The following is a 22,650-nucleotide window of genomic DNA, read 5'->3' on the forward strand; positions in this document are numbered from 1 at the left end:
GGGTCGCTCAGTCGGTTAAGCATCTGGCTTTGGCTCACTTCATGATCTTTGGGTTCATGAGGTCCAGCCCCCCATCGGGCTCTCTGCCTTCAGCACAGAGCCCCCTTGAGATCCTCTGTCCTTCCCGCCCCGCTTGTGCTCTCTCTCAAAATAAATAAAAACAAAAGTAGTAAACTTCATTTATTCCCTCAGCGAGGGCTCAGGAAGATCTTTCTAGAAAAACCGAGAGGCTGAGGGAAGGGAGAAATGGCGGCGGGAAATTACCCGCGTCCCAAAGGTCCCAACCCTTCAGGGACATGCATGCTTGTATAGAGAAATCTATAGCTAGAGGCATAGCTGCTGTGCAGGAATGCTTCAGGATAGGCGGTTACAATGAGACAAAGAAACAAATATTTGAAAAAGAAAAATTGGAAGAAAAAAAAAGCAGGAGCTTTGTGCACTTTAAGCAGCCTTGAATGCACTGTGCAGGTTTGTAGCCCTGCACCGAGATGTAGCTTCATCACTAAAATTCTGGAGGCACCGGACTTTCCCAAGGGGCACGTGTGGTTTTATTTGCATAGTGCATCTGAGCACCAGGCACGATCACCAACCCCAAGCCCCAGCTCCTGTTCCCGGGTACCCGGGAGTTTGGCGGGCTCTAACTTCAGCATCTCGCTGAAAAAACTCAGAGTGTGCCACCTCAGAGCTGATCACATTCGTTTGATGACTATTCCCTGCTTAGTACCGGCTGCTAGGTCCAGAGGTTGGGGGGTGGGGGTGGGGCTGGCCCAAGAGAGATTGTCCCAACTTTTCTGCCAGGTCTCCAGACCTAGGGTGAGGTCTGTCTCTCACCCTACGGAAATAGGCAAACAAAATGCCGCACAGCCCCTTGCTCGGGAGTGGGGGAGACATGCCGCCAGTTTGGGGGACACGAGCTAAGCTACAACCGAAGCCGCCAGCTCTGGTTACCCATAGTCCCCTCCGATGCCTGAGAGCAAGTGCTCCCCACCCCAGCCCTCTTGGCAGGAGCACCCGCCCACTTGGTGCCCAAGCCCAGCCGCATGCGCACCTCGGCGAGCCCAACCCCCACTAAAGGGCGGTATATATAAAGCGCCTAGCGGGACGCTGGGTAACTGAACTCGACGGCACGGCAGCGTAGCCACCGCTTCACGTGTGACCCAGCGATCCAGCAGACCCAGACGCAGATCCACACAGGACGGCAGAGGGAAACCATGGATCCTTTCAACCAATTCAAGCGCGAAGTCACGGACTTCCCCAGCCTGGGAGTCGACGAGGACCGGGAAGAGCTGCGTGGTCTGTGCCCGTCGGGACCAGCGTCTTCGCCACGCCCCAGAAATGAAGGGTCCCTGGGCGAGGGGAGCGGTCTGGCCACCCCTCAGATGCCTCCCCTGGTCTCCTCCCCACAGCCCGGGCTCTGATGCTGATATCTGTCTCTGGATTTCTTCTTTTGCAGAAAGCAAGCAAGTGACGATGTCGCTTACCAGAAACGGAGAGGCGGAGAAAGCCAGGGCCGAGTTCGCACCTGAGCAGCAGGCGGCAGGCATACGAATCAAGGAGGAAGAAGACAGCGGCGACGACGGTGCTGGTTATGGCCACAGCAATGGCAGAGAAGGGGCCGGCAACGTGGGCGCTGGATATCCGTGGCCCCCGGGCTGCGAAACCCGCGATGTGGGCTGCGGCCGCAGCCCACGGCAGTTGGAGCCAGTGGAGCCGAAGCAGGAGGAGCAGTTGCCCCCCGCCGCGGCTGCGGCTGAGGCTGCGGCTGAGGCTGAGGCTGCGGCTGCGGCTGCGGCTGCGGCTGCGGCTGCGGCTGCGGCTGCGGCTGCGGCTCCGGCTCAGGCTCAGGCTCAGGCTCAGGCTCAGGCTCCGGCTCAGGCTCCGGCTCCGGCTCCGGCTCAGGCTCCGGCTCCCGCTCCAGGAGGGAGGCAGCCGGCGGGCCCCCGCTTCGTGTTCACCCAGCTGCAGGTGCGCCATATGGAGAACTTGTTCAACTACACCCAGTATCCCAGCACCACCGTGCGGTAAGTGGGCTTCTGCGCTGGACGCCGGTGCGGGGTTCGGGGGGAGTGGCTGGGGTTGGCGGGGGACGGCGCGCGGGGGGGGGGGCGGGGAGGCGGGGGGGGGGGAAGGGACGCGGACTAGGGCGTTGGGGGGACCGCGGCGGAGACTGGCGGGGGGGGGGGAGCGACGGCGGGAACGGGACGGCGGCGAGTGGGGGGGGGTGGCGGCGAGTGGGGGGGGGTGGCGGCGCGGAGGCTTGTCACGTGTCTCTCTCCTCGTGGCTGAAGTAAAACCCACCGGGCCCTCGAGGCTGCCGGTCCCGCGCCTCCCTTGGTTTAGGCGGGAGCTGAGGGCTCTGCGGGTGGGGACCAAGGGGGACGTTCAGGTGGAGTGGAACATCTGGAGCCGGGAAACTGTCCGCTGCGGCTAATAGAAGAAAGTCCTAGAAAGTCCTACTAGAAGCGAGGGGGGGGGGGCGGGGGGGAAGGGGAGAGGGCGAGAAGTCTGAGACGCGGGAGCAAACGGGCTAGTAGGATCCCGCCTTTGCTTAAAATGGTGATAAATCTGCTCCTTGTGGATTATTTCTGCACCGGTTTTTAGTGTTATTTTTAAATTTTAGTGTTATTTTTAAATTATTTACGTATTTGAGGTGATCCCAACTCACTAAAGTAATCCCAATTTATGTATTTTAAATACACCCAACGTGGGGCTGGAACTCATGACCCTTGACGTCGAGAGTCACAGGCTCCTGCAACCGAACCCGCCAGTCGGCCCTGCCCTGATTTGGATATTTTTAAATAGTGCGCCGGAAAACGGTCTCGAGTAGTGACTGTTCTGCATTCCCTTAAACTTTGCTAGAGGTCTTTAAAAATAAATTAAAATTTAAAGAAGAAGAAAAGGGGCGCGGCTGGCTCAGTCCGTAGAGCATATGAATTTCGATCTCGAGTCGTGAGTTCAAGCCCCATTTTGGACCCGTAGCCTACTTACGAAAACCGTAAATCGGGCGCCTGGGTGGCTCAGTGGTTGAGCGTCCCACTTCGTCAGGTCGAGAGATCTCTCAGCGTTCTGGGATTCCAGCCCCACCTCTGACTTTGCCTGAAATGCTTTGGATTCTGTCTCCCTCCCTGTTCACCCCTTCCACGCTTGCACGTGGTGCTGTCTCAAATATAAATAAACATTTAAAAAAAGAAAAGAAAAAATAATAAAATTGAAAAAAATTAAAATTAAATCGTGCCGACGGAAAAACTGCCCTCAAAGGAAGCCTCAAGCTACCTACCCCTTATAGAATAGTGGGGGGGGGGGGAAGTGTGTGTGTGTGTGTGTGTGTGTGTGTGTGTGTGGTGTGTGTGTTGGGGGGTGGATGGTGGATGGCAGGGGGGAAGTTAGTGATAGAAAAATGTAACAAAGCACGACCAAGGAATAAACAGCAGTTTGTGCCATCCTTTAGCCTCTAGTGGGCATGTACTCTTAACTGGGTTCATTACTGATAGATAAAGAGAGATGGGGGAGGGGACGGGATGGGAGGGGAGGGGAGAGACAGAGAGAGAGAGAGAGAGAGAGAGAGAGAGAACGCATGTTGTTTTAGGGCTCTAATTTATTATTTTTTTATTAAAAAAAATTTTTTAACGTTTATTTATTTTTGAGACAGAGAGAGACAGAGCATGAACGGGGGAGGGGCAGAGAGAGAGGGAGACACAGAATCTGAAACAGGCTCCGGGCTCTGAGCTGTCAGCATAGAGCCGGACACGGGGCTGGAACTCACCGACCGAGAGATCATGACCTGAGCCGAAGTCGGACATTCAACCAACTGAGCCACCCAGGCGCCCCTTAGGGCTCTAATTTAACCCATAAATTGGGTAAGAGCAATGACTGAAAGTCCACACAGATAGTTCCTCAGTCAGATTCTTTTTCATTTTGGTGTTGATAACACTAAAAGAAACTGAATTAGAATGTCACGTGTTCTTGGGGACTGTGCCTCCTTTACCCACCAAGACTTGGCTTCCCTTAAATTCTTTGTCAACTGAACCTCACTGTAAATCCTGAAATGGCGTGACTTTTCCTAGTGCAGAAACTGGTTCATAAAATGTCACTGACATCTCCCCGAAAACAATTTTTCAAAAGATGAATGAAAAATGCTGTATTTTAACTCACGGCCAACTCCACATACTGATCCTTGCGATTTTTCTCCCCTCAGCCAGGAACTTTCGAGATTCATGAATGTGCCTGTAGCCAGAGTGCAGGTGAGTAAACCCGAAAAAAACAATTTTGCTGGGAGCCATTTTAAACCTGTTTCAGGATTTGGGGCACCTTGGTCATAGACTTTCTCACGTTTCTGTGTTTTCGTTGCCTTTTTTAGATTTGGGAAATAAGTGTTGAACTTTTGGGTCTCGCGGAGGGGAAGGTGGGATACATAAAGCCCAGGTTTTGGAAATTGCCCATTACCAGAGGGAACATGATTTCCTAAAGGAATGAAAAAATTGGTATAGGATAGTATCCCTTGCATACACACATATATACACCTTTGTCTAAGCTACACCTTACTGTATGTACTTTCATAGGTCACTAAAGTAGACTTATAATACACATATTTTTATAATTATATGTCACATGTATAGTATACTGATTTTTATGTGCAATATATATTTACGTGCTAATATAACTATATATGTAGTTTATATATATTATAAATACAAAAATATGTGTGTAATGTAGTAAATATAAATTATATAAGATATACAATACATTTAATTCATGGAATAATGCTTATATTTATCTAAAGCAGAAATACACTTAATATATAAATGTACATATAAAAAATATGTAGTATATTGCACGTATATTCCTTTTTTAAGTTTATTTATTTTGAGAGAGAGAGAGAGAGTCTGTGCGAGCAGGAGAGGGGCAGAGAGAGAATCCCAAGCAGGGGCTGAGCTGTTAGCACAGAGCCTGACACGGGGACTTAATTTCCCGAACCCTGAGATAATGACCTGAGCAGAAATCAAGAGCTGGACGCTTAACCAACTGAGCCACCCAGGCGCCCTATGTGGTGGTTTTCCTTTTGAATGTGATCTTTTGCTCTAGGATCCAGACTAAAGCAATTTTATTTTTTAATTATAAAATTCGTTTGATTTATTTTTTAAATTTTATTTAAAAATTTCAAAAATGTTTTTTATTTTCACTGCTTACTGCTTTTAGTTAAAGTACCTGGGTCTCCTGTTGTTGGTTTCCTTTTGTTTTGTTTTGTGTTTTGTTTGTTTTTTAACATCTATGATTTGTTACTCTAGGATTTGGAGTAAGGCAGTTTTATTTTTTAATGAAAAAATTATTTTATTTCAACATTTTTAAATTTAATTAATTCCAATTCGGAGCTATTGCTTTTAAGTGTTTGGTAAAGGGGTGTGGAGAGTGGCAGGCCTCCACTTTAATTTCCCAGAATTCTTTGATCTGTCAGCCTGAAAACATAGTTAAAGAGTAGATTGTGCATTATGGTAGACGTGGGGGGGGGGGGGGAGTCGCAACCTCTGAAATCTGTCCAAGACAAAATAAACTCAAACAACAATTTCAAACAAGGTTGCATCAACTCAACAAAGGGGGAAGCCAGTCTAAGAGGTGGAGGGTAAGGGGAGAATTATTTGGGGATATCACTCACGTTCCAATTTGTGAGAGTACCAAACGCATTAGCGAATGGTCCTTCGAGGAATGTCTGACACCTGAGATTTTGGTCTTCTTTTTCTGTTTTTAAGTGTACTTATTTATTTTGAGAGAGGGAGAGACAGGGGGCACAAGGGCAGGAAGGGGGCTCCCAGCTTGCCGCTGTCAGCGTGGAGCCCTCTTGGGATCCTCTGTCTCCCTCTCTGTCTGCCTCTCCGGCCTCGCCTGCTCGCGCTCTCTCTCAAAAATAAACAAACATTAAGAAAATTGAATCTCTTAACTGCCATACGTACCACGTGGCAGTGTTAAGTCTAGTCCTTATGTTACATTATCTTCCTGGTACGTATTTATCTCAAAAGTGGCAATTTTTACCTTGTGACCGACTCTAGGCCCTTCCTCCACCCACCCTTCTAGCACTCACAGATCCGATGTTGCTCCATGAGTTTGTTGAGCTTTTTTTTAGATTCCACATATAACTGAGAACATAAAGCGTTTGTGTGAAGAACATTTTAATGGGTGTCCCCTCGACCATTTTGCGAGTACAGTTAAGAGTTGTTTGGGCGCCTGGGTGGCGCAGTCGGTTAAGCGTCCGACTTCAGCCAGGTCACGATCTCGCGGTCCGGGAGTTCGAGCCCCGCGTTGGGCTCTGGGCTGATGGCTCGGAGCCTGGAGCCTGTTTCCGATTCTGTGTCTCCGTCTCTCTCTGCCCCTCCCCCGTTCATGCTCTGTCTCTCTCTGTCCCAAAAATAAATAAACGTTGAAAAAAAAATTAAAAAAAAAAAAAAAAAGTTGTTTTGATAACCCAGTGTTAGGTATGTGGAACTAGTATCAGTGTCTACCTCAGTTACGCTGCTTTGCACTTGTGTAGACTTGGCCTCTGGTAAACTTGGATCCCCAAAAGGAGCTCCCAGCACTGGTTTCTTTAGACTTTTCATATTCAAGCAGCAGAAAGACCGAGTAACCTCTAAGCTGGGAGAGGGAAAATGAGGCAACAGAGAGAGTAGAGGCCCTTAGTCTCAAGTAACCTTTGCCAACTGGGAATGTCTACAAATATTAAATACAAAGGAATTCCATTAATACGATGTGGAAAGGACAGTGGAGTCCAAAGGACAGGTGTTTTGTTTTTTGTACTGTTCATAGCTGGCAGATAGGCAGGAGGAGCCATTTTGTGACTCCTCTCCCACATGCTTAGCTGTCTTCCTAAAGTGTCAGTTTCGCCTTGTTGCCTTAAGAATACCATATGATTTCACTTATGTGTGGAATCTTACCAAACAGACAAAACAGAAGCAGACTGTAATACAGAGGAGACTGGAGGTTGCGGGGTAGGGGGAGAGGGACGGGCAAGATAAGTGAAGTGCATTAGGAGGCGCCAAGTTCCAGTCATGTAGTAAATCAGTCCCGGGGATGAAAAGTACAGCAGAAGGAATATAGTCAAAATACAGCAATGACTTTGTATGGTGATGACGGTGATTACACTGATCGTGGTGAGCATTTTGTAAGGTAGAGGAATGACGAATCACTGTGCTGTCCACCTGAAACTACTATAATATTGTATTGTCAGCTATGCTTCGACTCAAAAAAGGAAGGAGAAGAAGGGATGGGATGGGGCTCTCCTGGTGGAGGAGAGGGGCTCAGGGGGCCCTGCCCTGCTGGGCAGCAGTGGCTCCTGTCCAGGGTCCTGGAACTGTAGCCAGAGCAGAGGGCGCTGACCGGGTGCTGAGCCCAGGGAAGTCTGGAGGGTGGGGCAGGGTGGAGGGTGCAGAGTGGACAACGGCGGTGTGCCTCTCTGCCCCCGAACTGTTGGCTGGGCAGAGATTTTGAGAACTTGAGTAAATGTGGTCCTAGTCAGGCTAAACCTTCGTTGCCCCCGAAGTGTAAAACATCCAGGTGCTGTCCGGTGCTTCAGCTTAACTTGTGTCCCAGCAAGACAAGCCACAGGCTCCTGGGCCCTCCAAGCCCAAGCCTCGCTCACAGTACCATCCTTCAACTATGAAGAGGTTTCAGAAAATGAGTGAGCCTTTAGTCATCCTTCAAAGAAACCTTTGGTTTCAAAATCCCACACGTGCCTGTGGATTATTTACTGCACATTGAAGACGGGCTTTGCAAACTGGGGGTTGTCGCCCCAGCAGGGCTTTATGCTGAGCTTCCCCACAAGCAGGGTGACGCTAGCCTAGTGATTAGGAGTCAGTGGCAGCTGGACAGCTGAGGGCCAGCTGTCAGGACACAGCCCAGCACGTGTAAGAGTGACAGCAGGGACGGAGTGCCATTCCTCAGCTACACCTGTTTGTCAGGGTGGGGAAAAATAATACGCAAGGTGGGAGGACAGAGTGAAAGCAATAAGCCAAGCCACAGCCTGGCACATAGTGGGTGCCGTCTGAGGGTGAGCTGAAGGGAGACCCCTCGGTGCTAACTTTCCTAGGATAATTTAGCAACAAGGAAGTAGCTTCCCTGGTGCAGTTTAAAACCCTGAGGGTGTAGAGAGTAGCCTGCTGGGTTTTTTGTTTTGTTTTTTTTTTTTTTCATGTATGACATTCAATGCTCAACATACTAAAATGATCCTTTTTTCTCTCTGATTGAAGGTTTGGTTTAAGAATAGGAGGGCCAAGTTGAGAAGACAGCAGAGGGCACTGAGGTACAGAAACATGCCTCCCATGGCCATGGTCCCCCCTTTCAACTTTAACGTGGGTGGACCATACCGTGGCATCTTCAATCGGGGGCCAGATTGTATGTGGATGCCTCAGGAGCCAATGATGCCGCCTGGGCCACCTCGCCCGCCCATGCCACCCTTTCCTCCTATGTTCCCGCCTCCTCCTCCCTGGTTGCATCCACCTTTCCCTCCCTGTGGCTGCCCTCCACTGTTTCGTCACTGTGGCTGCCCTCCACCTTTCCCTCGCTATGGCTGTCCTCCTATGGCCCATCCTGGTGCGGTACCACCCGTGGTTCTTCCTTAATCGTTTTCCCAAAGAATGGGATCTGGCAGTTTTTTTCTGAGGTGTTTTTGAGCCAGATTCAAGTTTCTGTATCTGTTGCCATAAAAAATAGTTCATTCAATGTGTGCTGAATGTATTAAAGAGAAGTCAAATTCACTGACCCTCTATTTTAGGGCACTTTTTACATTTTCAATAAAGTTGTGAATTCTCTACAATTGTTTTTGCGTGTGGTGTGGGGTCAGTCAGTTGCATGGGCAATGCCATTCATAGGGAAAGGCGAGGACACCTGCTCTCACGCAGTACTGTCCCTGAGCCACCATCGGCAGGCCAGGCACATCCCCGAAGGTGCCCACGTGCCCGGGGCAGGGTTACAGAGACCCACCCTCTCCTCGGCCACCCCGTCCTCCCGCCCCGCGCGCAAGCCCGACCCCGCAGAGGTGCAGGACCGGGTGGCGTCAGCCCCTAAGGAGGGACCGGCGGGCTTCCGGGCGGGGCTGGGCCCCAGTCGCCCCGAGGAGCTGGGGCACAACCGAGCACTGGCAGGGAAACTCGGAAGGGGCTACTCACAGCTCCCGGAGAAGCGGCAGCCGGGTGTGCATCTGGTGCTCTCCAAGTTGCGTCCGGCGCCTGCCCCGCGGGCGGACCAGACCGGGCCGCGCGGCCTTCCAGCGGGAGGGTCCGGCGCCTGCGGAGGCACCGCGAGGCGAGACCCCCTTCCAGGCCGGCGCTGGGCTCGCTCTCTCTCCCCTGTCCCCCACTCCCCAGGGGTGCAGGGCCCGGCATCGCTCGGCCCCCAGCTCGCAGCTGCCGGGCACCTTTCCGCGAAATCCTTCCTATGGCCCGCCGTCCTCGCGTGCGGTCATTTCAAGTCCGCAGCTGAGAAAGGACCTGGGTCTTTGTCCCTTCGGACTTGGGGTGGCGGAGGGGCTCCTGCGGAACCGAGACCGTGTACCGTGTACCTGGTGCCCGATCGGGTTGTTTACACTGGCACACACAGCCCTTCTCGTTGCCAGGACGACCCCGGCCCCGGGGAAGAGTTTTGCCGGTGCACCCAAAATGTCTCCCCCCGTCCCCCAGGTTTGGGTTGTGGCGCCGCAGCGGGGTCTGTGAGCCGGGGCGTCGCAGATCTCCCGGATCTGATATCGGGGGCCACCACCCACCCCCCCTCCCCGCGGTGGCGATGGTTCCAGGCCGTGGCCTCGGGTTGGCGGAAGCGTAGGCTCCCATCGAGGCCGGTCCTCCGCCCCCCGCCCCTCCCCCAGCGCTGCGAAGCCGCAGGCTGTCTGCGTAGCCGCCGCCGTGACTCACCTTCTTCTTCCCTGCCGGGACCTGGACGGCCTGGGTCTGTAGCCGTGGGCCCTCCACCCAGGCTCCGCAAGCCCATCCTACATCTCCCCGGGCAGGTGTGTTTGCAGGAGCAGTCTGGGCACCATCGTCGTTTCTGACCCCAGGATCCTTGCGTGTAAATAGCAATTTTTGAAACCACTTCTGGTATGTATCTTGGTTGATAATCGCGCTATTTCTTTTATTTGTGCATTTTAATAGTGCCAGACGCTGGAGGGAAACTGGGTATTTTAAAAATTGTATTAATAATATTCTATTTTACAGATTTCTATTTTAACGTCTTTGCCTTTGTTATATATTGTAGTCATTTTGTGCATTGTGTATTTGTATTTCGCAGTGCATTTTATATTCTATATTATCGTTATTTTTATTTAATTTATCATTTTATTTTAATTTTGAGTGTATATTTTTTGTTTTTTATTTCAAAAAATTTTAATTGAAGTGTACTGGATCTAAAAAATATTAATTTCACATTCACAGCGTAGTGATTCGACAATAATACGCATTTGGAAATGCTAGCCATGGGGGTGTAGTTAACCATCTGTCACTATACGAAATTAGTGCCATATTATTAAGTATATTTCATAATCTATACTTTTCATCTGGAGTCGTATTTAATTTTTTAACTGGAAGTTTGTACCTCTTATTCCCCTTCACCTATTTTGCCCATCCCCCCATCCCCTCCCTTCTAGCAACTTCGTTAGTTCTCTACATTTTTGATTCTCTTTGTTTTGTACATGGATTTTTTTTTTTAAAGATTTCACTTAAAAGTGAAGTCATCTGGTATTTGTGTTTCTCTGTGTGACATTTCACTTAGCATAATACCTTCTGCGTCCATCCATGTTGCCACTAATTGGTAAGGTTTCATTCTTCAGTATGGCTCAGTAAATATTCCATTGTGTATACATTCAACCTTTTCTTTATCCATTCATCCATAGAGGGATACTTAAATTGATTCCTTGTCTTCGCTATTGTAAATAATAGTGCAATAAACATAATAGTGAATATATTTTTTCATATTAGTGTTTTTGTTTTCTTTTGGGTAAATGCCCAGAAGTAGAATTACTGTATTGCATTTTTAGTGTTTGAGGAACCTCCACACTGTTTCCCATAGAGGCTGCATCAATTTACATTCTCACCAACAGTGCACAAGGCTTCCCTTCCCTACACATACCCATATATCACTTGTTTTTTCTGCTTGCGACACTGGGCATTCTGACTGGTGGTAGGCGATATTGTGGTTTTGACTGCATTTCTCTGATATTTAGTGATATTGAACATCCTTTAATGTATCCATTGGTCATGTTTTTTTTTTTAAGAAAAATGTTTATTTAGGCACTCTTCCCTTTTTTGATTGGATTTTTGTTTTGGTGTTGGGTTATATGCGTTGATTATAAATTTTGAATATTAACCCCTTATGAGATATACAATTTGCAAATATTTTCTGTATTCTGGAGGTTGCCTTTTTTGTTGTTGATGATTTCCACTGCTGTGCAAAAGCTTTTTAGTTTGATGTAGTCCCATTTATTTATTTTTGCTTTTATTTCTGGTGCCCGGGGAGACAGACATATCCAGAAAAATACTGCTATGGCTGACGTCTGTAAATTTACTGTGTTTTTTTTAAAGGAGTTTTATGGTTTCAGATCTTAGATTTAGGGCTTTAATTTATTTTGAATTTATGTTTGTGTATTGTGCAAGAGAGTGGTCCAGTTTTATTCCTTTGCATGTAGCTTTTCATTTTCCCAGCACCATTTATTGAAGAGACTATTTTTTTCCCCGTTGTATGTTCTTGTCTCCTTTGTGATCGATTAATTGACCATATAAGCTTGGGTTTATTTCTGGGCTGTTATGTTGTATTGACCTATGTGCCTGTGTTTTTGCCACTTTGCTTTAATTACTATCGCTCTGTAGTATAGTTTGAAATCTGGGATTGGGATACCTCCAGATTCGTTCTTAAGATTGCTTTGGCTAGTCTGATTCTTTCGTGGTTCCAAGAAATTTTAGGTTCATTTGTTCTGATTCTGTGAATCCATTCCCAATGACATGGATGGAGCTGGGGAGCATAATGCTATATATATATGCTCATATGCAGAATTTAAGAAGCAAACCGAATGAGCAAAGGAAAAAAAGAGAGAGAGGGAAACAAGCCAAAAAATGGACCGTTAACTGTAAAGAACAAACTGTTGGTTACCAGAGGGGAGGTGGGTGGAGGGATGGGCGAAAGAGGTGACGGGGATTAAAGACTGCGCTTGTCTCGTTGAGCACTGGGTGGCGTATGTAATTGTTGAATCATTATATTGTACACCTGAAACTAACGTAACACTGTATGTTAACTATACTGGAATTAAAATAAAACTTAACAAAACACACTATGGTATTTTCATAGTGTTGGCATTAAAGCTGTGGGTTGCTTTGTGTATTATAGACATTTTAATCATATTAATTCTTCCAATCTCTGATCATAGTATATCTATTTGTTTCATCTTCAATTTCTTTTTTCATTAAAATTTTTTTTTCCTTTTGCTTATTGAAGTAGTTGACATACAATGTTATTAGTTTCAGGTATACAACTTGGTGATTGGAGAATTCTGTACATAATGCATTATGTAATGCTCATCACATAAGTGTAGTTATCATCTGGCACCACACATTATTACAATATCATTGACTATATTTTCTATGCTGTACCTTTCATCTCTGTGACATTTATTTTATAACTGGTAGTTCCTCTTTTTTTAAAATTTTTAAATGTTTATTTATTTTTGAGAGAGAGAGAGAGAGAGAGAGACGGAATGTGAGCTGGGGAGGGGCAGAGGGAGAGGGAGACACAGAATCTGAAGCAGGCTCCAGGCTCCCAGCTGTCAGCAGAGTGCTCAATGTGGGGCTCAGACTCACGAACCACCAGATCATGACCTGGGCCGAAGTTACGCACTTAACCAGGCGCCCAGTAGTTTCTTCCTCTTAATTCCCTTCACCTATTTTGCCTATTCCATCCCTTACCCCCTTTCCTCTGGCAACCACCAGTTTTTTCTGTGGGTTTATAAGTCTGTTTCTGGTTTATCTTTGGGTTTGTTTATGAATTTGTTATTTAGAATCCACATATAGGTGAAATCATACGGTATTTGTCTTTCTCTGACTTATCTTAATCAGCATAATACCCATAAGGTCCACCCATATTTTTGTGAGTGGCAAGAATTCATTCTTTTAAAATTTTTATTTATTTTCAGAGAGAGAGAGAGCTGAGGGGGGGGGGCATGAGCAGGGGAGGGGCAGAGAGAGGGGGAGAGAGAGAATCCCAAGCAAACTCTGTGCTGTCATACAGCCTGACTCAGGGCTTGATCTCCTGAACCATGAGATCATTACCTGATCCCAAATCAGGACTCAGATGTTTAACCCACTGAGCCACACAGGGACCCCAATTTCATTCTTTTTTATGGCTGAGTGATATTCCATTAAAATGTGTATTTCACATCTTCTTTATTCATCTATCAGTGGACACAGGTTGCTTCAATATCTTGCCTCTGTAAATAATCCTGCAGTAAAGATAGGAATCCATATATCTTCTTGAATGAGTGGTTTTACATTCTTTTGTATATACCAGCAATGGAATTATTGGATTATGCGGTATTTTCTTTTTCTTTTGATCTTTATTTATTTATTTTGAGAGAGAGAGCGCGCCAGTAGGTGGGAGAGGCAGAGAGAGGAGAGAGAGAGAATCCCAAGCAGGCCCCATGCTGTCAACACAGAGCCTGATGCGGGGCTTGATCTCACAGACTGTGAGATTGTGACCTGAGCCGAAATCAAGAGTCAGACCCTTAACTGACTGAGCTGCCCGGGCGCCCCTGGATCATACCTATTTTCTATTTTTAGTTCTTTGAGGAACTTTCATAGTGTTTTCCACAGTGGATGCACCAATTTACATTTCCGCAAACAGTGCGCAAGGGTTTCCTTTTCTCTACACCCTCACCACCAGTTATTTCTTGACTTTTTGATATTAGGTATTTTGACTGGTGTGAAGTGATATCTCATGTTGTTTTGATTTGCATTTCTTGAGAACTAGTGATGCTAAGTATTTACCATCTGTATGTGGTTTTTGGAAAATGTACTGTTTTAATTACGATAGCTTTGCAGTATAACTTGAAATCTGGGATTGTGATATGTCCAGCTTTGTTCTTTCTCAGGATTGCTTTGACTATTTGGGGTCTTTTGTAGTTCCATACAAATTTTAGGATCATTTGTTCTAATTTTTTTTTTTAAAAATTTTTTTTTTTCAACGTTTATTTATTTTTGGGACAGAGAGAGACAGAGCATGAACGGGGGAGGGGCAGAGAGAGAGAGGGAGACACAGAACCGGAAACAGGCTCCAGGCTCTGAGCCATCAGCCCAGAGCCCGACGCGGGGCTCGAACTCACGGGCCGCGAGATCGTGACCTGGCTGAAGTCGGACGCTTAACCGACTGCGCCACCCAGGCACCCCTCATTTGTTCTAATTTTGTGACAAATACTGTTGGTATTTTGATAGGCATTGCACAGAATCTGTAGATTGGTTTGGGTAGTAATGGACATTTTAACAATATTAATTTTTATAATCAGTGAGCAGGGAATATATCTTACCGTTTATTTCTGTTGTGTTCAATTTTTTTTAAATCAGTGTTTTATGGTTTTCAGATTATAGGTCTTTCAACTCCTTGGTTAAATTTATTCCTAGGCAATTTTTTCTGATGCAATTGGAAATGGGATTGTTTTCTTAATTTTCTTTCTGACATTTTGTCATTATTGTGTCTAAACACAATAGATATGTGTATATTGATTTTGTGTCCTGCATGTTTATCGAATTTATTTATTAATTCTAGTAGTTTTTTGGTGTTTTTTTTATACATAGTATACTCTATAGTGTATAGGGTCACATCATCTGCAAATAGTGACTGTTTTACTTCTTCCTTACCAATTTGGATGCCATTTATGTATTTTTTTTGTCTGATTTCTGTGCTAGTACTTATAATACCATATTAAATAAAAAGGATCCTTGCCTTCCTGATCTTAGAAGAAAGCCTTTCAGCTTTTTAATATTGAGTACAACGTCTGTTGTTTGTCATACATGGCCTTTATTGTGTGGCGGTATGTTCCTTTTATACCTGCTTTGTTGGGAGTGGTCCTCATGAATGGATGCTGAATTTTATTCAATGTTTTTTCTGCATCTATTGAGATGATCCTATGTTTTCATCTTTCATTTCGTTTTTTTAAGTTTATTTATTTAGAGAAAGAGAGAAAGAACATGTGGGGGGGGAGGGGCAGAGAGAGAGAGAGAGAGAGAGAGGGAGAGAATGAATCTCAAACAGGCTCTGCACTGTCAGCACAGAGCCCAATGCGGGGCTTGAACCCAAGAACTGTGAGATCATGAGCTGAGCCAAAATCAAGAGTCTTTTTCTTCTTGATGAGACTGGAGAAAGGTTTATCAATTTTATCTTTTCAAAGCATCATTTCCTAATTTCCTTAATCTTTAATATTGTCTTTTTGGCCTCTAGATCATTTATTTCCATTCTTTATTATTTCATTTATTCTGCTAAATTAGAGCTTCATTTTCTCTTTTACTAGCTCTGTTAGATATATGGTTAGACTTTTTTGAGATTTTTCTTGTTTCTTGAGGTAGACCTATATTGCCATAATCTTCCTTCTTAGAACTACTCTGCTGTGTCCCATAGGTTTTGAATTGTTGTGTTTTCAGTTTCATTTATCTCTAAGTATTTTTTATCTTTCCTTTTTGATTTCTTCATTGACCCATTGGTTGTTTAGTAGCATGTTGTTTAGTTTCCACATGTTTTGTTTTTCTGCGTCTTTTTTTGTAACAGGTTTTGTTTCATAACTTTGCGATCCATCTTTAAAAGATGCTTCTGCTATGATTTCAGTCTTCTAAAATTTATTGAGACTTATTTTGTGGCCTACCACAAGATCTATCCTGGAGAATGTTCCATGTGCACTTGAAGGTGAATTCTGCCTTTTTCTTTTTAAACATTTATTTATTTATTTTTGAGAGAGCTTGAGTGTGCATGCGTGCGTGCGGGCACAGGGAGGGAGGGGCAGAGAGAGGGAGACAGAGGATCCGAAACAGGCTTGGCATTGTGAGCACAGAGCCCAATGTGGGGTTGGAACCCATAAGCCATGAGATCATGACCTGAGCCGAAATCGAGAGTCAGCTGCTTAACCCACTGAGCCACTCAGGTGCCCCAAGCTGTTTTGAATGGAATGTTCTGTATATCTCTGTTAAGTCCATCTCGTTTAATGTGTCATTGAAAGCCACAGTTTCAGGGGGCCCCTGGGTGGCTCAGTCGGTTGAGCATCCCAACTTTGGCTCAGGTCGTGATCTTGTGTTCATGAGTTGAAGCCCCATGTCGGGCTCTGTGCTGACAGCTCAGAGCCTGGAGCTTGCTTTGGATTCTGTGTCTCCCTCTCTCTCTCTGCCCCTCCCCCACTCGCACTCTGTCTCTCTCTGTCTCAAAAAAAAAATGTCAAAAAAAAAAAAGCCACTGTTTCATTATCAGTTTTCTGTCTGGATGATCTATCCATCAATGTAAGTGGGATGTTAAAGTCTTTTATTATTGTTTGCTGCCTATATCTCCCTTTATGTCTGTTAATATTTGCTTATTTAATTAGGTGCTTCTATATTGGATATACAGATATTTACAAATGTTATATCTTTCTGTTGGATTCATGCCTTTATCGTTATGTAATGCCCTTCCTTCTCACTTACTACAGCCTTTGATTGATTGATTGATTGATTGATTGAAATTCCAGTGTAGTTTCAGGTGTACAATATAGTGATCCAACAGTTCTATGCATTACTCATTGCTCATCACGGTAGTGTACTCTTAATCCCCTTCACCTGTTTCACCTATCTCCCCCACCCAATTCCCCTCTGGTAACCATCAGTTTGTTCTCTATAGGTAAAAGTCTGTTTTTTGGTTTGTCTTTTTTTCTTTGTTTTATTTCTCCAATTCCATACGTGAATTAAATCATGTGGTATTTGTCTTTCTCTTACCGACTTACTTCATTTAGCATTATACTCTGTAGATCCATTAATATTGTTGCAAATGGCAAGATTTCATGGTTTTTCATGCCTGAGTAATATTCCATTGTGTATGTACACTACTTTATATATGTTCATATATACATTTTTTTCTTAAATGTTTATGTTTTGAAACAGAGAGAGCATGAGCGGGGGAGGGGCAGAGAGAAAGGGGACAGAGAATCAGACGCCAGCTCTGTGCTGATAGCAGTGAGCCTGATGCAGGGCTTGAACCGTGAGATTGTGGCCTGAGCTGAAGTCGGACGCAACTGACTGAGCCACCCAGGCATCCCTATAATGTATATGTTTTTAAAGTAATCTCTGCACCCAGTGTGGGGCTTGAACTCATGAGCTGGCGATCAAGAGTCACATGCTCTACTGACTGAGCCAGCCGGGCATCCGGACGGACACCACTTCTTTTTAATCCATTCATCCATTGGTATTCACTTGGGCTGCTTCCATAGCTCGACTATTGTAAATAATGCTGCAATAAACAAAGGGGTACATACATCTTTTCAGATAAGTGTTTTTGTATTCTTTGGGTAAATACCCAGTAGTGGAGTTTCTGAATCATACAATAATTTTATTTTTAATTTTTTGAGGCACCCACATACTGTTTTCCATAGTGGCTGCACCAGTTTGCATTCCCACAAACAGTGCACGAGGGTTCCTTTTTCTCCACATCCTCGCCAACATCTGTTGTTTCTTGCGTTTTTTATTTTAGCAATCCTGACAGGTTTGAGGTGATAGATCTCATTGTGGTTTTGATTTGCATTTCCCTGATTCTTAGTGATGTTGAGCTACAGTCTTTAACATCTAAGTCTTCTGATATAATCATTGCTACCATTGCTACCCAGGTTTTTGTTTTGTTTGTTTTTTGTTTCCATTTGCATAGAATATCTTTTTCCATCCCTTCTCTTTCAGTCTCTTTTTGGGTCTGAAGTGAGTCTCTTGTAGGCACCATATAGATGGATTTTTTTTTTTTTATCAATTCAGTCACTCTGGTTTTTTTCCCCCCGTATGTCTTTCCATTGGCGCATTTACTTCATTTACTTATTGCTCTTTTGTTCATTGTTTTCTGGTTGTTTCTGTAGTTGCCTTTTCTTTCTGTTCTTGCTCTGCTCCCTTGATGTTTGATGAATTTCTTTAGTGGTAATGCTTGGATTCCTTTGTCTTTATGTATTGTGTGCCTATTCTAGGTTTTTGGTTTGTGGTTATCGTGATGTTCATTCATAACTTTCTATGCATGTAGCAATCTGTATTAAGTTGGTGGTCACTTAAATTTGAACACGTTCTGAAAGCACAACATTTGTACCCCCCCTTCCAAGTTTTATATGAAGGATGTCATATTTTCTGTGGTTTTATTTTGTGTATTCCTTGACTAATTGTTCAGATATAATTGATTTTATGACTTTTATTTTTTATCCTTCATGCTTTCTAAATAAATGATGGACCTCCTATCTCTACTATATGTTTGCTTTCACCAGTGAAATTTTTCCTTTCATAATTGTCTTCTAGTTATGGTCTTTTGTGTTTTACGCTTAAATGTGTCCATTTAACATTTCTTGAATAGTTGTTTTAGTAGTGATGAGCTGTTTTAAGCTTCGTTTGTCTATGAAACTCTTTGTCTCTCCTTCAATTCTGAATGCTCTACCTTGCCAGTAGAGTATTTTCGGTTGTAGATTTTTTTCTTCCTTTAAGCACATGGAATATATCTTGTCACTGTCTTTTGGCCTGCACAGTTACTGCTGAAAAGTCAGCTGATAGCCTCAATGGGTTTCCCTTGCATGTAACTGCTTTTCTCTTGCTGCTTTAAGATTCTCTCTTTAATTTTGACATTTTACTAATTGCATGTCTTGGTGTGGACTACCTTGTGTTCATCGTGTTTGGGGCTGTCTGTGCTTCCTGAACCTTGATGTCTGTTTTCTTCCCCAGATTAAGAAGTTTTTCAGCTATTATTTCTTCCAGTTAGTTTTCTGCCTCCCTTCCCTCTCTTCTCCTTCCAGGAGGCCCATTATGCAAATGTTACTATGCTTGATGTTGTCACAAAGGTTCCTTAACCTATCCTCAGTTTTAAAAATCCTGTTTTCTTTTTGCTGCTCAGTGTGGTTGCTTTCTATTACCCAGTCTTCCAGCTTGCTGATGCATTCTTCTGCATCCTCTAACTTGCTGCTTATTTCCTCTCTAGTATATTTTTCAGTTCAGTTATTGCATTCTTCAGGCCTGATTGGTTCTTTTTTTTTTAATTTTATCTATTTATTTTGCGAGAGAGAGACAATGCAAGTGGGGGACAGGAAGACAGACAGGGAGGGCGAGAGAATCCCAAGCAGGCTCTGCACTGCCAGCAGAGAGCCTGATGTGGGGCCCAAACTGACAAACCGTGAGATCATGACCAGAGCCAAAATCAAGAGTTTTGTTGATTATCTTCTTTGCTGTGGAGAACATTTTATTTTGACGCAGTCACAATAGTTTAGTTTTACTTTTGTTTCCCTTGCCTCAGTAGACCTACCTAGAAAAAAGGTGCTATGGCCAATGTCAGATGAGTTACTGCCTGCTCTTACAGGATTTTTATGGTTTTAGGTCTTTAATCCATTTCAAATTTTTTAAAATGTTTTTTATTTATTTTTGAGACAGAGACAGAGCATGAGCAGGGGAGGGGCAGAGAGAGAGGGAGGCACAGAATTGGAAGCAGGCTCCAGGCTCTGAGCTGTCAGCACAGAGCCCGACGTGGGGCTCTAACTCACAGACTGTGAGATCATGACCTGAGCTGAAGTCGGACGCCCAACCGACTGAGCCACCCAGGAGCCCTGGTCTTTAATCCATTTCAAATTTATTTTTGTGTATGGTGTAATAAAGTGGTCCAGTTTCATTGTTTTGGATGTTGGTTTTCAGTTTTCCCAATGCCATTAGGTGAAGAGACTGTCTTTTTCTCATTGTATATTCTTGCCTACTTTGTCTTAGATTAATTGACCGTAAGAGTGTGGGTTTATTTCTGGGTTTTCTATTCTATTCCACTGATATATGTACCTGTTTTTGTGCCACTACCCTACTGTTTTGATTTCTGCAGCTTTGTAATATAATTCAAAGTCTGGAATTGTGATGCATCTGCCTTTGCTTTTTATTTTTCTTTTCTTTCTTTCTTTTTTTTTTCCTAAAGATTTTATTTATTTTTAAGTAATCATAATACCTACCATGGGGCTTGAACTTACAACCCTGAGATCAAGAGTTGCATGCTCTACTGACTAAGCCAGTCAGGCATCCCTTTGCTTTTCTTTCTCAAGATTGCTTTGGCTGTTCTGGGTCTTTTGTGGTTCTATACAGATTTTAGGATTATTTGTTCTAGTTCTGTGAATAATGCTGTTGGTATTTTGATAGACATTGCATTAAGTATGTGGATTGCTTTGGGTATTAAAGACTTTTTTTATTAAGTAGGCTCTACGCCTAATGTAGGGCTTGATCTCACAACCCCAAGATTAAGAGTCACGTGCTCTACTGACTGTACCAGCCAGGTGCCCCCTAATGTAGACACTTTAACAGTATTTGTTCTTCTAATCCATGAGCACGGAATATCTTTTCATTTTTTGTGTCATCTTCAATTTCTTTTGTCAGTGTTTTATAGTTTTTGGAGTACAATTCTTTCACCTCTTTGGTTAGGTTTATTCCTGGGTGTCTTATTATTTTTGGTGCAGTTGTAAATGGGATTGTTTTCTTTTTTTTTTTTTTTTTTTTTTTTTTTTTGGGGATTGTTTTCTTAACTTCTCTTTCTTCTGATTTATTATTGGTGTATAGAAATGTAACAGATTTCTGTACGTTTCTAGCAGTTTTTTAAATTTTTACAAATGTTTTATTTATTTTTGAGAGACAGAGACAGAGAATGAGCGGGGCAGGGTCAGAGAGAGAGGGAGACGCAGAATCCGAAACAGGCTGCATGCTCTCAGCTGTCAGCCCAGAGCCCGACACTGGGCTCCAACTCAAGATCATGACCTGAGCCGAAGTCGGACTCTTAACAGACTGAGCCACCCAGGCGCCCCTCGAGCAGTTTGTTTGGTGGAGTCTTTCAGGTCTTCTCTATATAATCTGTAGATAGTGAAAGTTTTACTTCTTCTTACTGATTTGAATGCCTTTGATCTCCTTGTTTTGTCTGTTTGTTGTCACTAGGACTTCCAGTACTATGTTGAATAAAAGTGGTGGGAGTGGATATGCTGGTCTAGTTCCTGACCTTAGGGGGAAAGCTCTCAGTTTTTCTTATTAAGGAGGATGTTGGCTGTGGGTTTTTCGTCTATGGCCTTTATAATGTCGAGGTATGTTGCCTCTAAACCTACTTTGTTGAGGGTTTTTATCATCAATGGATGTACTTTGTCCAGTGCTTTTTCTGTGTATGTTGAAATGACCGTATGGTTCCTATCCTTTCTGTTACTGATGTGATGTATCACGACTGATTTACATGTATTTAACCAACCTTGCAACGCAGGAATGAATCCTAATTGATCATAGTGAATGATTTTTAAGGTACTCTGGGATTCTGTTTAGTGGTATCTTGTTGAGGATTTTTGCATCTATGTTTATCAGAGATACTGGCTTCTAGTTCTCTTTTTTTGTGGTGTTTTTACCTGGTTTTGGTATCAGGGTAATGTTGACCTCATAGAATTAATTTGGAAGTTTTCTTTCCTTTTCTAATTTTTGGAATAGCTCAAGAAGAATAGGTATTAACTCTTTAAATGTTTGGTAGAATTCGTACGTGAAGCTGTCTGGTACTGGAATTTTTTTTTGTTGGGAGTTTTTTTGATGTGATTCAGTTTCTTTGCTGGTTATCGGCCTGTTCATATTTTCTCTTTCTTCCTCTTTCAGTTTTGGTAGTTTTTTTGGCAAATGTTTTTTTTAATGTTTACTTATTTATTTTGAGAGAGAGAGTGTGTGTGTGAGCGGGGGAGAGGCAGAGAGAGAGAGAGAGAGAGAGGGAGAGAGAGAATCCCAAGCAGGCTCCGTCCTGTCAGAGAACAAACCATGAGATCATGACCTGATGTTAGAAAGTGGCCCAGTTTCATTTTTGCATGTAGCTGCCTCGTTTTCCCAGCATCATTTATTGAGGACACTGCCTTTTCCCTATTTTATATTATCACTTCCTTTGCATAGATTAATTGGTGTTATAAATGTGGGTTTATTTCTGAGCTACCTATTCTGTTCCATTGAGCTCTGTGTCTGCTTTTTTTTTTTTTTTGTGCCCATACCGTACTGTTTTGATTACTGTAGTTCCGTGGTATAGCTTGAAATCTGGGAGTATGTCACTTCTAGCTTTGTTCTTCTTTCTCAAGAGTGCTGTGGCTATTCGGGGTCTTCTGTGGTTCTATACAAATTTTAGGAAAATTTTCTTCTAATTCTGTGAAAAATGACATTTGTATTTTGGTAGGGATTGAATTGAATCGGTAGATTGCTTTGGGTAGTATAAACATTTTAACAATATTAATTCTTCCATCCATGAGTGTGATTTATCTTTCTCTTCATTTGTATTCAATTTCTTTCATCAGTATTTTAATAGTTTTCAGATTACATATCTTTAGCCTCCTTGGTTGCATTCATTCTTAGGTATTTTATTCTTTTTGATATAATTGTAAATGAGATTATTTTCTTAATTTCTCTTTCTGCTATTTCATTATTACCGTAT

The 22,650-nt window shown here is 43.8% G+C and overlaps 1 protein-coding gene and 1 long non-coding RNA gene across 2 annotated transcripts in view; both read left to right on the forward strand.

Moving 5' to 3' along the window:
- Positions 1-1,211: 1,211 nt before the first annotated feature.
- LOC124513887 (homeobox protein ESX1-like) lies at positions 1,212-8,635 on the forward strand. The gene is made up of 5 exons (XM_047081893.1): positions 1,212-1,293; positions 1,454-1,743; positions 1,900-2,021; positions 4,196-4,241; positions 8,232-8,635. Exons 1-5 carry the CDS (start codon positions 1,212-1,214, stop codon positions 8,601-8,603), a joined length of 912 nt encoding a protein of 303 aa, XP_046937849.1. The 3' UTR covers positions 8,604-8,635.
- A 1,013-nt stretch (positions 8,636-9,648) lies between these two features.
- Positions 9,649-22,650, forward strand: part of LOC124513891 (uncharacterized) — a 68,786-nt gene continuing 55,784 nt past the window's right edge. The window contains exon 1 of the long non-coding RNA XR_006962547.1: positions 9,649-10,073. This is a non-coding gene — a long non-coding RNA (uncharacterized LOC124513891). The remainder of the gene's footprint in view (positions 10,074-22,650) is intronic.

The sequence above is a fragment of the Lynx rufus genome, unplaced genomic scaffold (genome assembly GCF_022079265.1).
Source record: "Lynx rufus isolate CCGP_SWC_20201006 ecotype Redwood Valley unplaced genomic scaffold, mLynRuf1.p SCAF_19, whole genome shotgun sequence".
NCBI classification, from domain to species: Eukaryota; Metazoa; Chordata; class Mammalia; order Carnivora; family Felidae; genus Lynx; species Lynx rufus.